This window comes from Trichosurus vulpecula, chromosome 4 (genome assembly GCF_011100635.1).
Source record: "Trichosurus vulpecula isolate mTriVul1 chromosome 4, mTriVul1.pri, whole genome shotgun sequence".
In the NCBI taxonomy this organism is placed as follows: domain Eukaryota; kingdom Metazoa; phylum Chordata; class Mammalia; order Diprotodontia; family Phalangeridae; genus Trichosurus; species Trichosurus vulpecula.
This window is the reverse complement of record NC_050576.1, coordinates 17,530,702-17,549,773: the sequence shown is the minus strand read 5'-3', so window position 1 is coordinate 17,549,773 and position 19,072 is coordinate 17,530,702. Positions and strand designations below refer to the sequence as shown.

Here is a 19,072-nt window from a genome sequence, read left to right as displayed (position 1 = left end):
TGCTTCCTTTTTCCTCTATGGGAACCTTCCATGTCCTTTAAATCATTTTAAGCTGCTTCATTTGGGGGGGAAAAAGTCTTAATAGTGTATTCCTAGGGTCGATGGAATGTGGCTACCGGGGGACATTTTCTCATAGCTTAAAGCAGGCTTTTCAGTGGGGCAGTCCCGGGTGACTGAAGGGAGCACACTCCTGGTGTGTGGAGTTTGTGTGTACCCAGGATGAGGACTGACTTCCAGAAACTTCCCTGCAGCCAGACTAAAGGCACCAGGAGACAAGCAGCCACTTAATAAGAGATCAAAGAAGCTCTGTGTGGGTCAGCTGGGAGTCCCAATAGTACACATCAAAAGCCTCCCCCTAGCAGGGGGGCCGGCAGAGAGCTCGACATAGCGGGAGGCCTCAGAGATCTGAAGTCAGGGCTGCTGTTGAACTTGGGGGGACGTTTGTGACTCCTCTAGAATATGAATTTAAGAGGAAAATCCCATTGTATCCAAAGGGAGAAAAGAGAAGCAGACAGGCGGCCAAGGCTTGCCAAGGTCGCTGGCAGTTTCTCAGGAGATGGCTGGCGGCCTTTCATGGCCAGCGTGTTCTTTCAGCTGTCCCAAGATCCTTCCGGGGAGGATGGCAGAAGACAGAGAGCCGGCAGATGCCCTGTGTGCTACACCTGTTGGGCTCCTTCCTTCAGCTGCATTTTAGAAACAATCCAAAGGTTGAACAATGTGTCACTGTAGTTTTGAAATCACAATAACACTTGAAGTGATTTCATCTACGTCGATCGGTCAGTCACACTCACTGTGTGTGCAAAAGGCAGTAAACATGTTCCCTGCCTGCTACAAGCTCACAGTTCCATCAACTTATTTAAATAAATAAAAATCGCTTTATTTATATACCTCCAAGGATACAAAGACACTGATGAAACAGCCCCTCCTCTCAAGGAACTTCAGTAGAGCAAGGGAGCATCACTTTGGGTCCATAGTGAATTACAAAAAAAAAGTATTCTGACAACTGCATTTCAGTGTCCTTTGTATTTCATTTTACTCATTTAAAAAGATAATTCTATGAAGGAGTCCATAGGCTTCCCCAGAGTGCCCAAGGCATCCAGGACACAAAGAGTTTAGGAACTGATTCTCCGGAGGTAGTATGGTTTAGTGGAGTGAGCACTGGACCAGTCAAAGGCTTGGTTTGGGTCCCAGTTCCGCTAGGACTCCCCATTCCTCCGACCTTTGACAGTCACTTTTTGTCTGTGAACTACAGTTTCCTCATCTGTAAAATTAAAGCATTGTTCTAAGTGCCTCTAAGGTCCTTTATAGCTCTAGCCTAATGATTCTCTGGGACCATCTGGTACAACATGGTGGGGGCTCCCCTGCTAGAGGGGGAGACAAGATCTAAATTTATTTTAAAATTACATGGGAGTTTGGGGAGGAAGGGAAGGTGCTAGTAGCTGGGATGTCAGGAAAGGCCTTATGTAGATGGTATTTGAGGTGAGCTCTGAAATCACTTAGGAATTCTGAAAGGCAGAGGTTAGGAAGGAGAGCTGTGGAGTCAAGCATGTGCAAAGACATAGCGGTGGGAGATGGAAGGTCAGGTGTGTGGAGCATCCAGAAGGCCAGTTGGCTGGACCAGAATGTGGGAAAAGGGGTAACATAGAATGTAACTACCGAGTCAGGCTGGAGCTAGGTGGCAAAGGGCTTTAAATGCCTTACAAAGGACTTTGGACTTGACCAGTGAAGACCATTGTTCCATTTTCTCTGGGGATGATAGGGACTTTTGTACAGCGGCATAGTCAATAAACGACCATCACTTGCTTCCCCCCCCCCCCCTTCAGTATTTAACACAGTATCTGGCACATAGTCAGGCTGATGCCAACCTTTTGGTGAGGAAGCTGCTCCCATTTATATGGCATTGTATTGGTCAAGAATCACTTCAATGGGAAAGCAGCATGGAACAGCGAAGAGAAAGGTGGTGTCAAGGTTCAATCCTGACCCTGGGCACCAGTGAGTGGCCAGCTGCTAGAAGGAATTTTCTTAGCCATAGCATTGAGAGCCTGGGCACAGTCTCCATCCCTGTGACTTTAGGCAAGTTATTTGTTTTTTCCCTTTCTCTGTTTCCTCATCCTTAAAGTGGGGATAATTCTAACCTTTAATGCACAGAATCGCTACAAATCTCCAATAAGATGCTAAAAGCCTTAAAGCATATAGTAAATGAAAGCTTTCAGCTACAGAATCCTCTGGGGCAGATGATACAGGTTTTATTGGCCTCATTTTGTGCTTGGGGAGACCGGGGCCCACCATCATGTTGTCTAGTGAAGTGGCAGTGCCTGGAACTTAATTATCCACACCCAAGCTCTCTGATAAACCTGATCTGGAACTTTTGTCACTCTGATATATGCAGGGAACTGAAAGTTAAAAAACAAACAAACAAATATCTTCAGCATCTTTTCGCACCACAAAGGCCGGATAACTATAGTCAGAGAGGTTGAATGAAGGGCCTTCCCTAAATGGGAGACATAAATATTTTCCACATACCTATCATGCCTTTCCTGGCACAGAGTTAGAGCTTAATAAATGTTTGTTGACTGATTGTTGAGTGATGGTAAGGGACCTGGGTTTGAATTCTAACTCTGCCATTTAGGATCTTTGTGGCTCAGCAGGTGGTTGCTATCCCTGGGCTTATTCCTGCCTCTGAGGAAGATGGGCTAGGGGATCCCCAAGATCCCTGCTATTTCTAATTCCTGTGAGAATAGGAGTAACAGCTAACTGGTTGTTAGGCTTTATGGTTCCAAAGGGCTTCACATTCCTTCCATCGTTTGATCTTAAACCAGTCTGGTGAGCGACATTGCTCAAAGGGGAGGCGTCCCGGTACAACTGCATTTGAACTCAAAGGACCTGAATTTGAATCCTGCAAAGCATTGATTAAGCACCTCTTGTGTTCCAGGATCTGTGACAAGTTTTGGGGCACAAAGAAAAGCAGCCCCTCCTCAGGGGGATCACCAATTAATAGGGCCGATAATTTTGTGGGAGGGAGGCAAGGCAGCTGAAGTATTGGGGTGATGGGAACAATCAGGGGATGCTGTGTGCCAAAAGTGGTATCTGACCCAAGCTTTGGAAGAAGTAGAGGTGAAGGGTGAGAGCTTTCCAGCAGTGGAGAACAGCCAAGGCTGAGGCACAGAGGCGGGCAATGGGGTATTGTGGATGAGGACCTTTGTCCATGAAGAGGCTGCAAGGTAAGAAGGAGTCGACTCAAAGAGGAGTTTGTCTTTGATCCTCACGGGAATGGGGAGCCACTGCAGTTTAGTGAGTAGGGGCCTGACACAATCAGACCCGTGCTAGGAAAATCCCTTTGGCAGCAGAGGAGAGCGCTGGATTGGAAAGGGGAGCGACCAGAGTCAGGGAGGTTCTTTAAGAGGCAGTAGTGATATTTCAGGTGAGATGTGACGAGGGTCTGATCAAAGGGAGGGGCCGCTCAGTCAGTGGTTCATTAATCACTTAGAAAGTGCCCATGTTTTTCTCACCCCCCCTTTTTCGTTGTGCCCCCTACCTCTCTTCCTTCCCTGCTCTCCCTCCTGCCGCCTGCCAGAGGGAGTGGCAGCATCTGCATCCCATTAAGAACTCACCGTTTGGGGGTGATTATGACGTAGCTCTGGCCATGTTGAAACTTCTGACCAGTTTGTTTTTCCCTGAGGTTGGCAGCCTCAGGGGACCATTCTTAGGGCTAGTGGACCCCAAAAGGAACATTGTCTGACCTCAGCTCGTTAATGATTTGTATCATGGAGTGGGTGCTGCCATGGAGCTATTACACATCTGCTTTAACTTGGGCTGCCCACTGGGTCTCCTTGGCTTCCCTCCTGGACTCTGGACTCGGCCCCAGCATTAGCCTGCTTGTATGATCACATCTCTCTGTGTGTCTACGTCACTGAAGTGACCTTTGTAGGTTGAAGTTGGGGTTTTTGGCTCGAGGTGGGGAGCTGCTTCGGTGCTAGTTATGATAATGGGGGAGTCTTCCTGAAAGCAGAAGCTTATGCGCAGAAGTCCTTCCAGAGGGTGCTCTTAGGAACACCTTCCTGGGCTTGCTCCCCACTGTACCCCCCTTCTCTGTTTGTTGACTCCCTTTTATGGGTTGTTTTCCCCATTAGAATGTAATCTCCTTGAGGACAGACATCTTTCTTTTTAATTTGTCCCTGTATCCCTAGCCCTGAGCCCAGTGTCTGGCACATAGTAAGTGCTTAATAAATGCTCATCGATTGACTTGCTGGATGTGACAAAGACTGGGGGCCAGGAGGAGGGGGGCTGAGGGAAAGATGGGTGCAGACCATACCTAGTAACTGTAGCCTTCCTTTAGGAGAAGGCTGGGGATAGAGGTCAGGTAAGGGACTGAGTGTAGCATCATGGGAGGGTCAGAATCTTTGAGTGAGAAGAACTCTAACTTAACAAGTCAAAAGAATGCAGAACTAGAGGTATAGGGAACCAGCCAGTCCCACCTCGTTATTTTTTAGATGAGGTGAAGTGACCTGCCCTGTGGCACCCAGGTTGTCAGGTGAAGTATCACAGGTGAAATTTGAACCCAGGACAGTGCTCTTACCCCTGAATAATGTCTAACCTACTGTCCTGCCCCCACCCCCCACTTAACAGGTGAATATCAGAACCCAAGGTTATAGCAAATCATGGAATGCACCAGAGTTAAATAACAACCTCAGATCTTGTGTTACAGTGGTTTACTTGTCCCCCATTTACCTTCTAAACTAGGGCTTCTTTCCCTTTTTTGTGTCATGGACCCATTTTGGCAGGCTTTATTCCCAAAACAAATGCTATCTGTGGACCCTTTTGAGAGGCATAGGCCTCAAGCTGAGAACCCATTGCTATGTATGTCGATGTAAGAGCCTGAAATGGAGGGGAGACCATTACCACTGGATCTTTTCCTTCTGATCCTTGGAAGAGGAACCTCAGTTGGTCCAGTTCACTGCATGATGATTCTGTGCAAGACCTTGCAGTTCGGAGGCCTAGGTTCAAATCCTACCTCCAAACTTTGGTAAATCAGTGTCAAGTCTCTTGATCTTGGTGTCTTCATCTATAAGATGGTCTGTGATATCCCAGCTGTAAACCTTCAATCCTGTGATCTGTGCCCCTAAGGAATCCCTGCTATCACACTGCCCCAATGTGGTTATTCGGCCTCCCCTTGAAGAGCAACTGACATACTTTATGTAAGGGGCTTTTACCCTCACAGCAACCCTGGGAGGTATGTACTGTTATGAAGCCCAGTTTGCAGATGAGGAAACTGAGGTTGACGCAGTTAAGTGGCTTGCCCAGGGTCACACAGCTACTAAGCTTTCTGGGCCTGAATTTGAACTCATCTTCCTAACTCCAGGGCAAGCAATCTATCCATTGTGACACTTAGCTACCAGAAAAAAATGCTTCTATAAATTTTTTGGTGTCTATGAGGATTTTCCTTTGGTCAGTGTCTTCCTAGGAGTATAAACCTAGTAATTCAATCTCTGTCTCACCATATTAGTCACCAATTCCTTTACAAAGTGGTTACAATGGTTCACAGCTCCACCAAAAGTGTTAGTGTACCTGTCTTCCCATTACCCCTCCGACATGACTATTTGTCAATTTTCTGGATTTGAGATTATTTGGATTTGCATTTCTTTTATCATTAATGATTTGCGGCATTTTTTCATATGGCTGTTAATATTCTGCCGTTCCTTGGATACTACTCATTCATATTCCTTAGCTACTTACATGTTGGGCAGCAGCTTTTGAGATCCATACATGCATGCGTGCATGCATTTGTATACATACATATACATAGATATCCACAGGTTCACTATATATCTTGAATACTAAACACTTAGAGAAATTAAATGCAAAGATTTTTTCCCATTTGTCTGCCTTTATTTCTTATCCTATATTTGTTTATTTTATTTTTGTAGAAGCTTTTCAGTTTCATGCACGGTTGTCATTTTTATCTTTTGTAATTGTCTCAATCCCTCATTTGATTAAAAATGTATCTCCTACGTATAGGTATGAAAGATGAATAACCTTCCATTCTTATTTTTTATGGTACAATATTTAATGTCAAGGTAATGTATCCATTTCAACCCTATTGTGGAGTATGGCATATAATACTGGCCTAAGCCAAATTTCTGCCAGATTGCTTTCCCAGCAGTTTTTAAGATCAAATAATTCTTTCCTAAGTAATATGCTTTCTAATTTACTGAACACTAGTCTGGTGAGTTCCATTGTTTGTGATTCTCCCTAGTCTAGTCTCCCTATGTTCTATTCATCTGTTTCTCCAATTTAAAAGCAATACCAGATCGTTTTCGTGATTGCTGCTTTATATTATGATTTAGGGTCAGGAATTGCAATTTTCCTTTCATCTCTACCTTTTTTCATTTTATTTCTCCAAATGAATTTTGTTATCATTTGATTGAGTTCTGTATAGTATCTCTTTGATAATTTTATTAGTCTGCAGTTTTATTGGTGTAATTTTAGTAGTATTGTCATCTTTTGTATTGGCATGGCTCAGCCATGAGGACTGAACATTCTAACAGCTAAGTAATACTTTATTTATTTTAGGAACACTTATTAATTGAACCTATAAGGGTATTTATTGAGCTTTAGTAGATTGATCCCCCAAATTTCATGTATTCTCTAGTTTTCTTTGAGTGGTATTTTCCTTTCTTTCATTGCTTTTTGGATTATGTTATTATTAGATAGACATGTCATTGAATATTATGGGTGTATTGTATAGCTTTCAGATTTGCTGAAGCCATTCATTGTCTTAATCAATATCTTTGCTAACTTCCTAGGAATTTCTAAGGAAACAATCATGCCATCAGCAAAAAGATATTTTTATTTTTTCTTTATCTATATGCCTTTAGATTTTTTCTCATCTTATTGATATTGCTAACATTTCTAGAATTTTATTAAATAATAATGGGGAAAGTGGCTACTCTTGCTTTACTCTTGCATTTACTGGTAAATTTTCTAGTGTATTTCCATTGTATAGGATACTTGCTTATGCTTTTCAAAAAATATTTTTATGGTATTTTTAAATAGGTCCTGTAGGCCAATCTATACTTTGTAGGGTTATTTTTTTAAATGATACATAGGTGTTGTAATTTGTTAGAGTCTTTTTCTGTATCGGTTGATAATCATGCTTTTGGAAGTCTTTGTTTTTAGTATGATTAATTATGTTGATTGTTTTCCCATTGTTGAATAAGTTTATCTTGCTTATAGTGGGTGATTTCTTGGATAAATTTCTACAGTCTATATGATAGGACTTTATTTAAAATTTTTGAATCATTAGTCATTAATGATAATAGTTTACAATTCTTTTCTGTGTTTTTTCTTTTTCTAATTTAGATATTAGGGCTATATTTATCAACTTTGCTGCGGACAGTATAGCGTACTAGAAAAGTCATTGAATTTTGAGTCAGGTGACCTACTTTCAAATTCTAGCTTTGCCATTTACTTATTATGTGCCCCTGCCCAAGTCACTACATTTCTCTGATCCTCTGTTTCCTCATATGTAAATAAGCAAAATAATATTTTAACTCTTCACCTGAGCAAAAACCAACTTCTTAAATGTTAAAATCCTGTAGAAATGTAAATTCTATTTCTCAGATGCTCATAAAGAAACAGCTACTCTGGGAACATGATATTTAAAAGAATCCAAGGAGAATTCCTCAAATTTAGATTTCTTCAGATTTTCTGAAAAGAGAATGAATGTCTCTGTAAATAAAAAGATCACACCACAAAATATCATAGATCTTAGAACTGGAAGGAACCTCCATCAATCAATCAATAAGCTTTTGTCAAGTGCTTAATATATGTATAGGTTTAGGGTCTATAAAGACAAATGAAATATCCGCTGCCTTCATGTAGCTTACATTATGTTGTGTGTGTGTGTGGGGGGGGAGAATACATAAATATGTAGGTAATATACAAATTAATAAAGAGTCTTTTGGGCAAATGGCATTCATTAGCAGGCAGAAGCTCTGCCCAAGGCTTGTGTAGAAGGGGACCCTTTAAGGTGAGTCTCAAGGGAAACTAGGGATGCTATGAGTGAGCATCACTCAGAGGAGCAAGCATGGCGGATGGCCGATAGAAAGGCCAAGAGGCTGCAAGAGACTTCAGTTCAGTTCTAAGTGATCTGGAGTTAAGGAGATATTAGAAATGGGGTCATTGAGACTCTTTCTATGCTCTGACTAGGAGACTTCTTTGATTAGGTACCTGGCAGGTGGTCTTTAAGAATCTCATTTCATTCCAATTTCTAATGTCAAGCACCGGACTGGCCCCATCTCAGGCTCATTTTCCAACAATTCAACTTGCCCAAAGTCACTGAATTAGTACATAGATAAAGCAGGTCCTCAGATTCTAGGCCTCTTTCTACTGCACCATGTGGATTCTGAGGTCAGAGAGTCTATCATTCATGAATACAGTCTGGGATTGTCATAGGCCGGATACAAGGCATTTTACACAAAGAAATGCGTTTGAAGAGCTCAGTTAATACTGTAAGTGGTGTGAGAGAACCTGGTCCTCTCTATGACTAGTCTCCAGTGCCCTCTATTGGCTGGTTCATCTAATGTCATCCTGGATTTCTGCATTCTAACCTTCTGATGGAGACTGTCTCCCCCAGCCTCCTACTTGACGGTTCTACTTTTCCCCAAAGCCAATGGACTGCACAACCATTGTTTTCCATCAGCTGGATCCACTCTGTGACCCCCATGAAAGGAAATACCTGTTCTTCATATTCCAGCTGGAAGGGAAGCCAGCAATATTGTCAGTAGTCCCTCAGGAAATGAAACCGTGATAATGTATAATGGGGGAGGGGGCAGGTAAGTGGAACAGTGGATAGAGTACCTGGCCTGAAGTCAGGAAGACTGACGTTCTTGGGCAAGTCATTTAACCTTATTTGTCTCAGTTTCCTCCTCTGTAAAATGAGCTGGAGAAGGGAATGGCAAACCACTCCAGTATCTTTGCCAAGAAAACCCCAAATGGGGTCATGGAGAGTCAGACGCAACTGAAACAACCGAACAGCAACAAGGGAGTTGGGGGGAGTTTCAGAAGTTACTGGTTTATTCTCTTTTTCTTTTGTGGGGCAAGAAATTGTTTTTTATTTTTTGAGCGGTGGGTCAAGAAGAGACAGATTCGTCTGAGCCCAAAGAGATCACCACCTGATAAGTTCTTTGACTCATGTCGTGAGTAAATCACAGCCTGGTAGGTCACCAAGGCCATAGTCAGAGGGCTTTAAGAGACCAGCTGCTCTTATCAGGATGCAAGTAAACTGTTTGTACAGATGAGTATAGTATTTCTGGCTCCTCATGATGTCATCTGTTTCTGCATCCCAGAATCAGATATTTAGAGCCAGGAAGGACCTTAAGGGTCACTGATCCAACTCCCTCCTTCTATAGCTGAGGAAAACTTAGGCCCAGAGGGGGCTCAGAGGGTATAGAGTTGGAAGGGATCTTTGAGATCATTGTGTCCCACTTCCTCATTTTACAGATGAAGCCTAGGTTCACACATCAAAGTAAATCTCTAAGTGGGATTAGAACACCCCATCCTCCTGACTCCAAGACTGCCCCTCTATCTGCGATTTTCCTAAGGCCGCACAGATATCCAGGGGCAGAGCTCTGAGTGGGTTCATCACCTGGAGTTTGAGACTCTCTTTTCTTTATCATTATCATAGTCACTATTAAAGCATTGTGGATAGAGGCCAGGAAGGCCTGGGTTCAAGATCTACCTTATCTGTGTGACTGTTGGTAAGGGCCACCCCCCAGCTGCCTCCTCTTTCACTCACCACTCCCCCCTACCCCCACTCCCAGTTGCTCATCTGTATCAGTAGAGGGACTTTCAGCAGAGAGAGTTTCCCCATGCTGATTAAGTCACAAGTTCCAACAGACCTCCCAAACCCCTTACTCCCTCCATGCTAATAATAGCACACACCTTTCCAGTACTTTAGCCATTACTTTGCCTACACATTGTTTCAATGGAAAAGTTAGAGTACTGAGAAGTTAAGTCATTTGCCTGGGGTCACAAAACAGGATATATCAAGCTGAACTTGAACCCATGTTCCAAGGCCACCTTGCCCTATGCCACGTTATCTTTTCTCCTCTAAGAAAGCTACAGTCATGAGGGTCTCCCAGCTGCCTTTCAGTATATACGAAGTTAGAGCGCAGGGAGGTAACCTGTGAGTTGGTTTGTCATCCCCTTCCCCTCCTGAGAAAAAGGATATATTCCAAAGTCTTTTGTCACCAACTGACACCTTAAATTAAAGAGATAATTGTCGAGCTTATTTATTACTGTGTCAAGCCTCAACTGGAATGGTTTCATATTTCAGCATGCAAAGTGTGTTGTGATTCATGGTGGCTGGGGCCCGAGCAGACAGGTCCTTTATATTACAGCAGCGATGCCCCCATGCACCTGCCTGCCACCTTCCCTCCAGCTCCCTTCTCTGCCTAGCCAAGAGCTCCCTCTACTTGAAAACACGAGTGTATGGATAACCCCACAGGAAAGCCTGGCTTTAAATGAATATCTGAGGTTTAGTTATCCCTGGGGATCAGGGCTTTTTAATTGGGGGTCCAGGAACTTGGTATTTTCATTTTTTGGTTACTGTTTTTCAATACAGTTGATTTCCTTTCCAATCCTGTGTATTTTTATTTTCTAAATTTAAAGCCATAATTCTGAGCAGGGGTTCACAGGCTTTATGCCTGCAGAAGGATCCAGGACACAGAAAAGACTGATGCCCTACAGATATTTGAAGGTTGACATTAAACCTTATTAGAAGTCGCCAAGATTCTGCATTGAAACTGACTTGCTACTGAAGGGAAGAAGGTTCAGATTTCAAAACATTTTCTAAGGAGCAGACCCCATTGGCTTTAATTTTTAAAATTATTTTCGTAAATATTTCCCAATTACATGTAAAATTTTTTTAACATTCATTTTTTTAAAAATTTGAGTTCCAAGTACTTTCCCTCCTTCCATCCCCTCCTCCACTTTAAGAAGGCAAGCAATAGACTATTGATTATACATATAGAGTCATGCGAAACGTTTCTGTGTTAGCCATGTTGCAAAAGAAAACACACACACAACAAAAACAAGACAAAGTAAAAAAGAACATGCTTCAATCTGCACTCAGAGTTCATCTGTTCTCTTTCTGAAGGTGGATAGCAGTTTTCATCATGGGGTCCATTGATTTTAGATAAGGTAAACATCCTTGGCAGGACTTTGAACCTGTACCGTGAGGCTTATCACAAAGAGACACACAAAAAAAGGAGATTCAGTCCAGATTGCTCAGCTGCTATAAACGATCTTTCCCACGCCCTTCCTACCACCTTCTCCTGACCTTTCCCCCTTCACTAGAATCTGCCAGACTCTCCCTTTGCTAACAGTAGCACTGCATGTCAGACACTGAACCACTTTTCAGGATGGATTTCATTGGAGAAACCAACAATGATACTCTTGAGTTACTGACTCTTCCCATCTTCCAATGTAGTTTCCCTGTAACAAAGTCATCTGAGCAACAGTGGATGGAATAAGGCAGGCCCGACTGCTCCCTGGCTCAATGTTGACTTGATCACATGTAGCATCCTTTTCATGGGGCGGGGGTGGGAGTAGTTTACTTGAGCTGCATCTGCTTTTTCATTGTTTGCTATGAGCTAGTTGTGCAGGGGCTGGCTAGGTGCAGGACCTGGTGAGATCGGGTTTGGTGTGGAGCCAATATTTGTCTTCTTCTCTCTTCGATGGTAATAGACGTGTGTTGGTGTCTTTTGTTTTCATATCACCTAGACTTCTGTATATATCGTATGTATCCCATCTCCTATGCCTCCCAGAAAGCCATCACTTATAAAGGAGGATTTTTTAAGAGAATGGAAAATTCCCCAAAACCAATGAAAAAGACAGAAACCTTATACACAGTGTTTGGAGTAGATACTTTCTTGTTTCTGGCTCTTTGTCTTGTTTTATTTTAAAACTTTTACTGATAGCTCTTATTTTTAAATCACCTTTCATTTCTCAATCTGTCACTTCTCTGTCCTTATCTAGTGAGCCACATCCTATAACAACAAATAAAAAATAAACAGGGGGAGAAAAGCACATCTCCCAAACTGATTGAACATATCAACAGAGTTGGATAGTGTATGCTATATTTCATACCCCTAGACCCCCACTTCTGAAGAGAAAGGAGGAAGGTACATTTCCTCATCCCCTCCTTAGATTTGCTGGGATAGTCTTCTGAGCCACACCCTGTAACAAAGAATGAAAAATAAACCTGGGGGAGAAAATCACATCCCTCCAAACTAATGAACATATCAACAGAGTTGGATAGTGTTTGCTATATTTCACACCCCAATCCCCCACCTCTGAAAAGAAGGGAGGTGTATTTCCTCCTTAGATTTGCCAGGATAATCTTCTGAAACAACAGAGAATCAAAATAAGCCCATATTGGTAGGCTTATCTAAATTATCTGAATTTGCCTTGTTTTGCTGGAAGACTCAGTTCAACCCTGTCCTCCCTTTCTGATGCTCTCATTTTAGCACTCTCTGTTCAACTAAATCCCATCATACTTGTTTATGCATTTCCTTTATTTACTTCTTTGTAGAAAAGTGGTAGTGGAAAGGACCCCCACTCTGAAGAAGTTAAAGGTCTTGGCTTTAAATCTGCCCTCTGATGCTTACTCTCTGGGTGACTTAGGGCATGTTACTCCCCTGGTAACATTCCCATTTTATTGTGTGAGAAACTGAGGCTTGGAAAGGCTAATCAGCTTGTCCAAGTTATAATATATCTTGTAACTAACAGTGCCAAAACTTGAATCCAGGTCTTCTGACTCTGAAGTGAGAGGTTCTGGGTTTAAACCTCATTTTTGATAACTATCAGTAATTACTATCTTTGTGACCTTGGGCAAGTCACTTCTCTGATATTATTCCCAGGCTTAGAAGGTCAGTCAGCTTGTTGAAGGTTATATATCTAGTGATTGATAGTGTCGAGACTTGACTCCAGGTCTTTGGGCTCCATATTGCCTCCTCTTAACAGATTATTACCTTGCTGTTAGGCTTCCTATCTTTAGGGTGCACAGAATCATGGGACATCGTCCCCCTCCTCGATAATTCCAGTGGCTCCCTATTGCCTCTAGTTTCAAATATAAAATGCCGTGTTTCGCTTTCAAAGCTCTTCATGACCCTCTTACCGTTCCGCTCTTCTTATACCTTAATCCCCACCACGTATGCTTGGATCCAATGACACTGGTCTCCTTTCTCTTCCACAAACAAGACGTTCCTTCTCCAGACTGGGCATTTTCTCTTGCGGGCCCTTATTAGATGTGCATTCTTCTTCTTTTTTTCCACCTACTGGCTTCCTTCTTAAGTCCCATCTAAAATCTCACCTTTTACAAGAGGCCTTGTCCAAGCCCTCTTTATTCCCATGCCTTCCCTCTCTTAATTTTTCCTCTGTTTATCCTGTACATAGCTTGCTTTGTATAGATTTGACTGCTTATTATCTCTCCTATATAGATTGGAAGCTCCTTGAGGGCAGGGACTGTCTTTTGCCTCTTTTTGTATCCCCAGTGCTTGACGTAGTGCCTTGTTGTTTATTGATGTGTCTTGATTGGTAGAAAGATTCCTTAAGGCTGTGGGCGTCCTTACCACAGTCTGTGTTTCTTTCTTCTGGCATATATCAAGTAAAGGTTTAAGTGATTTATATGACTTTGTATATGTCTTACAATGACATTGTTAGCTCGTTGAAGGCAGAACCAGTTTCATTTTTGTCTTTGTATGCCCAACACCAGTATAGCATCTACAATTGCTCATTAACTTGTTTTGAGTTGGTGAATGCCAGTGTGATGCTGACATCTTTTTACTTTGACTCTCTTTTCAGGACCCATTAGACCCTACCCGGACTGTGATTGTGATCCGCTCTCTGGTACCCAATAGTGAAGCTGAACGGGGTAGGGAATTGTTGCCAGGTGACCGCCTGGTCTTTGTCAATGATCGTTCCCTGGAGGACATCACACTCACCAAAGCTGTGGAAGTGCTGAAGTCTCTGCCACCGGGCAGAGTGACCCTGGGCATCTGCAAGCCTTTGGTGGTAAGGGTCATACTTTATTGCTGGGCTCCTCATTGGGTTTTACAGATGACTCCCAGATTCCTTTTGACAGTCGATCTCTTTTCACATCACCCTGTGTTGAGCTCTTGGGTTGGGTTCAGGGGAACCTGCAGTGTTTAGGTGACAGATGGAAACTGCATTTATGTGTATTGAGTAAAGCAAAGGGCACATGGATCAGTGCTCAGATAGGTTGACAGTGACACACCCATACCTAGGAGGAGAGAGAGTGAACAGCGGGGAGAAGGAGGATGAGCACTGGCTCGCCACATGAGGTGGCTTCTTGTATGTGTGAATGTATGCTACTGTATCACGTTGCCTCTTAGTGATTTGTCTGACACAATTCTTTCCATATAATATCTTTATTTACCCAGATTTTATTGCTAGGTTCAGAGAGGTAGAGATTTGCCCAAGGTCCCACCACTGGAGCATGTCATCTAGGGCTTAAACCCTGGCTGGCTTGACTCCCAAATCCAGTATTCATTTCCCTGTCCACACTCTTTGTCTTTTCAGGCATTCTGTCCATCCGGATCACTGGCTCTACTTACCTCTTTTGAGTGGAAGGATATGACCAATAGGAGTGCTCATTCAGGATGTGCTATGACCCACCCAAGCTTTCCATAGATCTTTTTAGTACTGCAGTTCATCATCCTCATTTAGCCAGCTCCTACTGGTGCTCAGTAGAGTCTCAGCTCTGCCCTTATCATTTCCCTAATCTCGTCTGCCACAGTGATAGCCCCAAATCTTTTCATCCCTCCACTTACTTTATGCTCACCCTAATTCCAACACCCTTAGCAGATGACTTAGCTTACTACTTTACAAATATGGCAGCTCCTGACTTGTCACCCACCTTTATACCTATTACTAAGGCCGATCCATTGCCTTGCACTTCTGATCTTGAAAGAAGGTTGGATGTGGAGTCCTTGTGACCCAGAAGACTGGCTGTGTGACTTTGGGCATATCACTTAATTTCTCTGGACTTTGATTTCCTCATCTGTAAAGTGGGCACAATCATAGCACCCACCTCCCAGACTCATGGTGAGGATCCAAAGAGAATATTGCTAAAGCTCTTTGCAAATCTTTAAACCTTCGATGCTTCCTGTTATTTTTATTCTTCTTCCTTATTTTTATTTTCTCTCCTAGACTGTGGATGCTGGAATTCATTTTCTCACTTTCTATTCTCTCATACTAGCTCCCTGCCATCTAATTATAAATGTGTGTATACGTCCCAATCTTAAAAAAACCTCTTGCCTTGACCTTAACTCCATATTTCTCAGCTCCCTCCCTACCATATAGCTTTAAAAAGTTGTCTATATCTGGTAGCCCTGCTTTCTCACTACTCAACACAATCTGTCAACAAGCATTTTAAGGTAGCTAACATATCCTGAGGTAGCTGGCCGGTGCAGTGGTTAGAGCACTGGGCTTGGAATCAGAAGACTCAGCTCCTTGAGTTCAAATCCAGCCTCAGACACTTACTTGTTGTGTGATTCTGGGCAAGTCACTTCACCCTGTTTGCCTCAGTTTCTCATCTGTAAAATAAGCTGGAGAAGGAAGTGGCAAAACACTGCCAAGATAACCCCAAGTGGGTTCATGGAGAGTTAGACAGGACTGAAAAAATTACTGAATAACAACTATGTACCAGGCATAGTGCTTACAAATGAAAAAATAAGGCAGTGTTTGCCTCCAAGGAGCTTCTTTTCTACTCTAGACAATATGACTTGTTCACAAGCCTTTCCTGATTCCTTTGACAGCTAGTACCTGCCTTCTTCCACCTCCCATCTATTTATTTTCATATTCATTTTTGTATTTGATATCTCTGCTGAGAGGATGGCATTTCCTTTAGAGTACAAGTGATTTCATTGTTTTGTCTTTACCTCTCCAGTACCTAGGACAGTGCCAGCATATAGTAGGCACTGTATAAATGCTTATTCCCTTTCCTCCTCCCCCATGACAAAAACTAGCAGCTTTCGCCCCACTTTTCTTCTTCCTTCATTGTTGTAGCATCTGACACTCTTCACCTTTCTATAAGGAGTACTAGCTTCTTCCTTGCCTTTGGACACAACCCAGTTTTTCTTCTTCTTCTATCCAGCCCTTCTGTGCCTCAGTTTCAGATCCTTGTCATTTAAACTGAATCCTCATTTTTGTTCTTTTCTCTTATTTTCTTCCATGGTCCATCTATCATTATCTGTAACACTTCCCCTGCACTCACTTGCCCCTCTTGTCCTTCCTTTTCTCTTCCCCCCACTCTCTTCATTTGGTCATTTCTTACATTCATGGCATCAAGTATGAGGTCTTTGTCTCCGTCTGTGACTCTGTTTCATGGAATTGACCGCATTTCCAGCTGCCTAGAAGACTTCAATCATTCCACATATTGTGTGTGTGTGTGTGTGTGTGTGTGTGTGTGTGTGTGTATGCATGGATGCATGGAGGGAGGGAAGTTATCCATCTCTAGATGGCCCTAGGCAGCAGTAGCATTTCCCTTTCCATTTTTGCTCTTGGGCTCTCCTCAGGATTCACTAGCCAGGGCTTCGAAATGGTTTCGAGTCAGTCTGAAGTTCTCTTCAAGATGAAGACTTTGCCCCAAATATGTGGGAGGGAGTAGCAGGCTTGTGGTTAAATAGGTAGTCTACTTCAAACATCCCATACAGGAGGGACTAAAGTGGGCAACAGTACTTGGTACATAGTAGGTGCTCAGTAAAGGTTGATTAATTCATTCATTGACGTGGCTTGAGTATAACCTAGCCCAAGTGTTCCTAATCCTTGAGTCATGTACTAGGCTTGTTCCATTCCCAGGCTTTGGCAGTACCTGCAGGCCAGGGGAAGGTGTAGTGGCTTCTGACTCATATTTATTTCCACAACAAGTCCTCTTGACAAAAAATGGACCATATCCCTTTCATTCACCCTATTCTCTCTTCTCAGTGCCCTGATCACCATGGATTAGGCCTTTGCTTTACCATCTCCTTGGCTTACTTCAATAGCCTCTGTAGAGGAAATGAATAACATCTGTGTTTTGTGAGTTTGGGAGAAATATTCTCTCCCAGAAAAAGTCACCTTAGAGTCAAAGAGAGTAAGCTACAGCACTGCATAAATAGACAGACCCTCAGTCTGTATTGTGTTCAACAGTAGGGAAAGCTCACTGATTCTACTGTGAAGGAAGCCTCCACTATCTTTGAGATCTCTTGCTCCACCAAGAGGGGATTTTGTGATTAACTATGGAGAAACATCCCCACCAGGATAAACCTGATCTGGCATGCAGTCAGTGCTTAATGAATGCTTGATAAATGGATTGATTGCATAGAGTAGTTGCTTAATTGTTTATTTGAATTTAGCTCTAAAGTTTCTAATCTATCAATCTATATTTATTCAGATGAACAACCAGGGTCTTCCTTCAAAGAAGTCTTCTTACTCCAAGGAGATGAGCTCTTTTTTGTCAATCTGGGGACCTCACTGAATCTTTGTTGGAAGGCAGGAATGTTTGACTAGATTCCCGGACGCTTCTGTGCCTGAAGACAGGGGACAGCTGGGAAACTCTAGAACTTGTGTTCTTTCTAATGGGTTTTTCTTCCCAGAGCAGACCTGGTTGGGGAGTCCCAGACTGTTTTAAAGAAAAACAAAGATCAGGAATTAGCCTCTGCCAGGCAAGATGATGACCTGCTAGTTCTGGCAGAGGCATGAATGGAGAAACCACGGGGCCCCCCTGAGCCATTCTCTGAGGGCTTGGCTAGTTGTGGGGTAGAAGTTCCCCAGGCTTCCCTTTTTGAGAGCATGGCTGCCAGTGAGCTGAGGAGCCCAGTGATGCAGCTGGGGGAGAGGTCAGCATGGTGACTCCTGCTAAGTGAGCTCCCCTCCTGTCTCTGTGCTGTTCGCCCAGCTGGCTGTTTACAAGCTGTGATGTGAGATGCCTCTTGGCTACAGCCAACAATGGGTCTTCTCTGGGGCCTTTATATTTTAAAAGTATATAATTTTAAAGATTCCCATTTCTTGCATTTAATCAGGAACTTCTGCCCAATGCTTCCTTGTGCACAGACTTAGAGGTGTTACAGGAGAAACGTGACCTTGGCCCTGGCCCTTACCATCTAGTTGAGGAGGCAAGACAAACACCCATGAAATGGCATCAGAATCTGACCAGTAGAGAGTGGAATGCCAGTTATGTAGCCTGGAAAATGACCTTTCTTTGCCTGCCAAGGCTGGGGCTCCCAAGGTTCACCCCAGAGGTGTTACACAGAGACAGGTTAAATGGCTTGTCCTGCGAGCCCCACTATTCAGTATCTGAGAGAGGATTTTCTTCTGGATTCCATGTCCTAGTCCATCTGTGTTAGGGTCTTGACCAGCAAGTTGCCCTATCTCAGTACGCAATGATGAGTTGGGAGCAATGATGGTTATAACTCCAATTTATTGGCAGACATTATCCAGTTTTATAGGGTTTTGCACTACATAAGCAGAAGCAGGTGTTCAAGGGGTAAGGGGATGAGAACATGGGAAGATCGATATCTGGTGGGAAGAATCTGGATTGTCGTAAACTATGTTTCCTACAAGCGTATGGGAAAAACTAGGGCTGTGGTAAGGTAGTTTCCATAGGAGTATGGGAACAAAGTGGGGTGCTGTCCTACAGTATCTACAGAGGCATGGGAAGGCTCGGGCAGGATACAAACTGGTATCAGACTGTTTGAGCTATGTGAGGCACGGGGCAGGATGCCCCTGTAAAGTATCCAAGAAGTTCCCATTAATTAAAGCATGTTTGTGTTAGGCACTGGTTCAAGAGCATTAGGTAGTGGCCAGCTGGGTTCCTCCTACTGGGCTTGTGAGTCCTTGGTGAATGGACTCTGCCTGCATGAGAAAGGATGGCTATCAGAGCAGGAGGGGGGTGCTGCTAGGGATGGAAGTCTTTCCTCTGGGCGCCTACCGTTCCAACTCCTACTAAGCCTGTCTAGTATTACCCAGGAAACAGGCCAAGCGCTAGGGTCCAAGCAGCCCCGGGGTC

General features: G+C 43.3%; 1 protein-coding gene across 1 annotated transcript in view; it reads left to right on the top strand.

Moving 5' to 3' along the window:
• PATJ (PATJ crumbs cell polarity complex component) overlaps nt 1–19,072 on the top strand; it is a 331,975-nt gene that overhangs the window by 92,395 nt on the left and 220,508 nt on the right. The window contains exon 18 of the mRNA XM_036754106.1: nt 13,867–14,076. Within this exon, the coding sequence (XP_036610001.1) occupies nt 13,867–14,076 (210 nt within the window). The remainder of the gene's footprint in view (nt 1–13,866; nt 14,077–19,072) is intronic.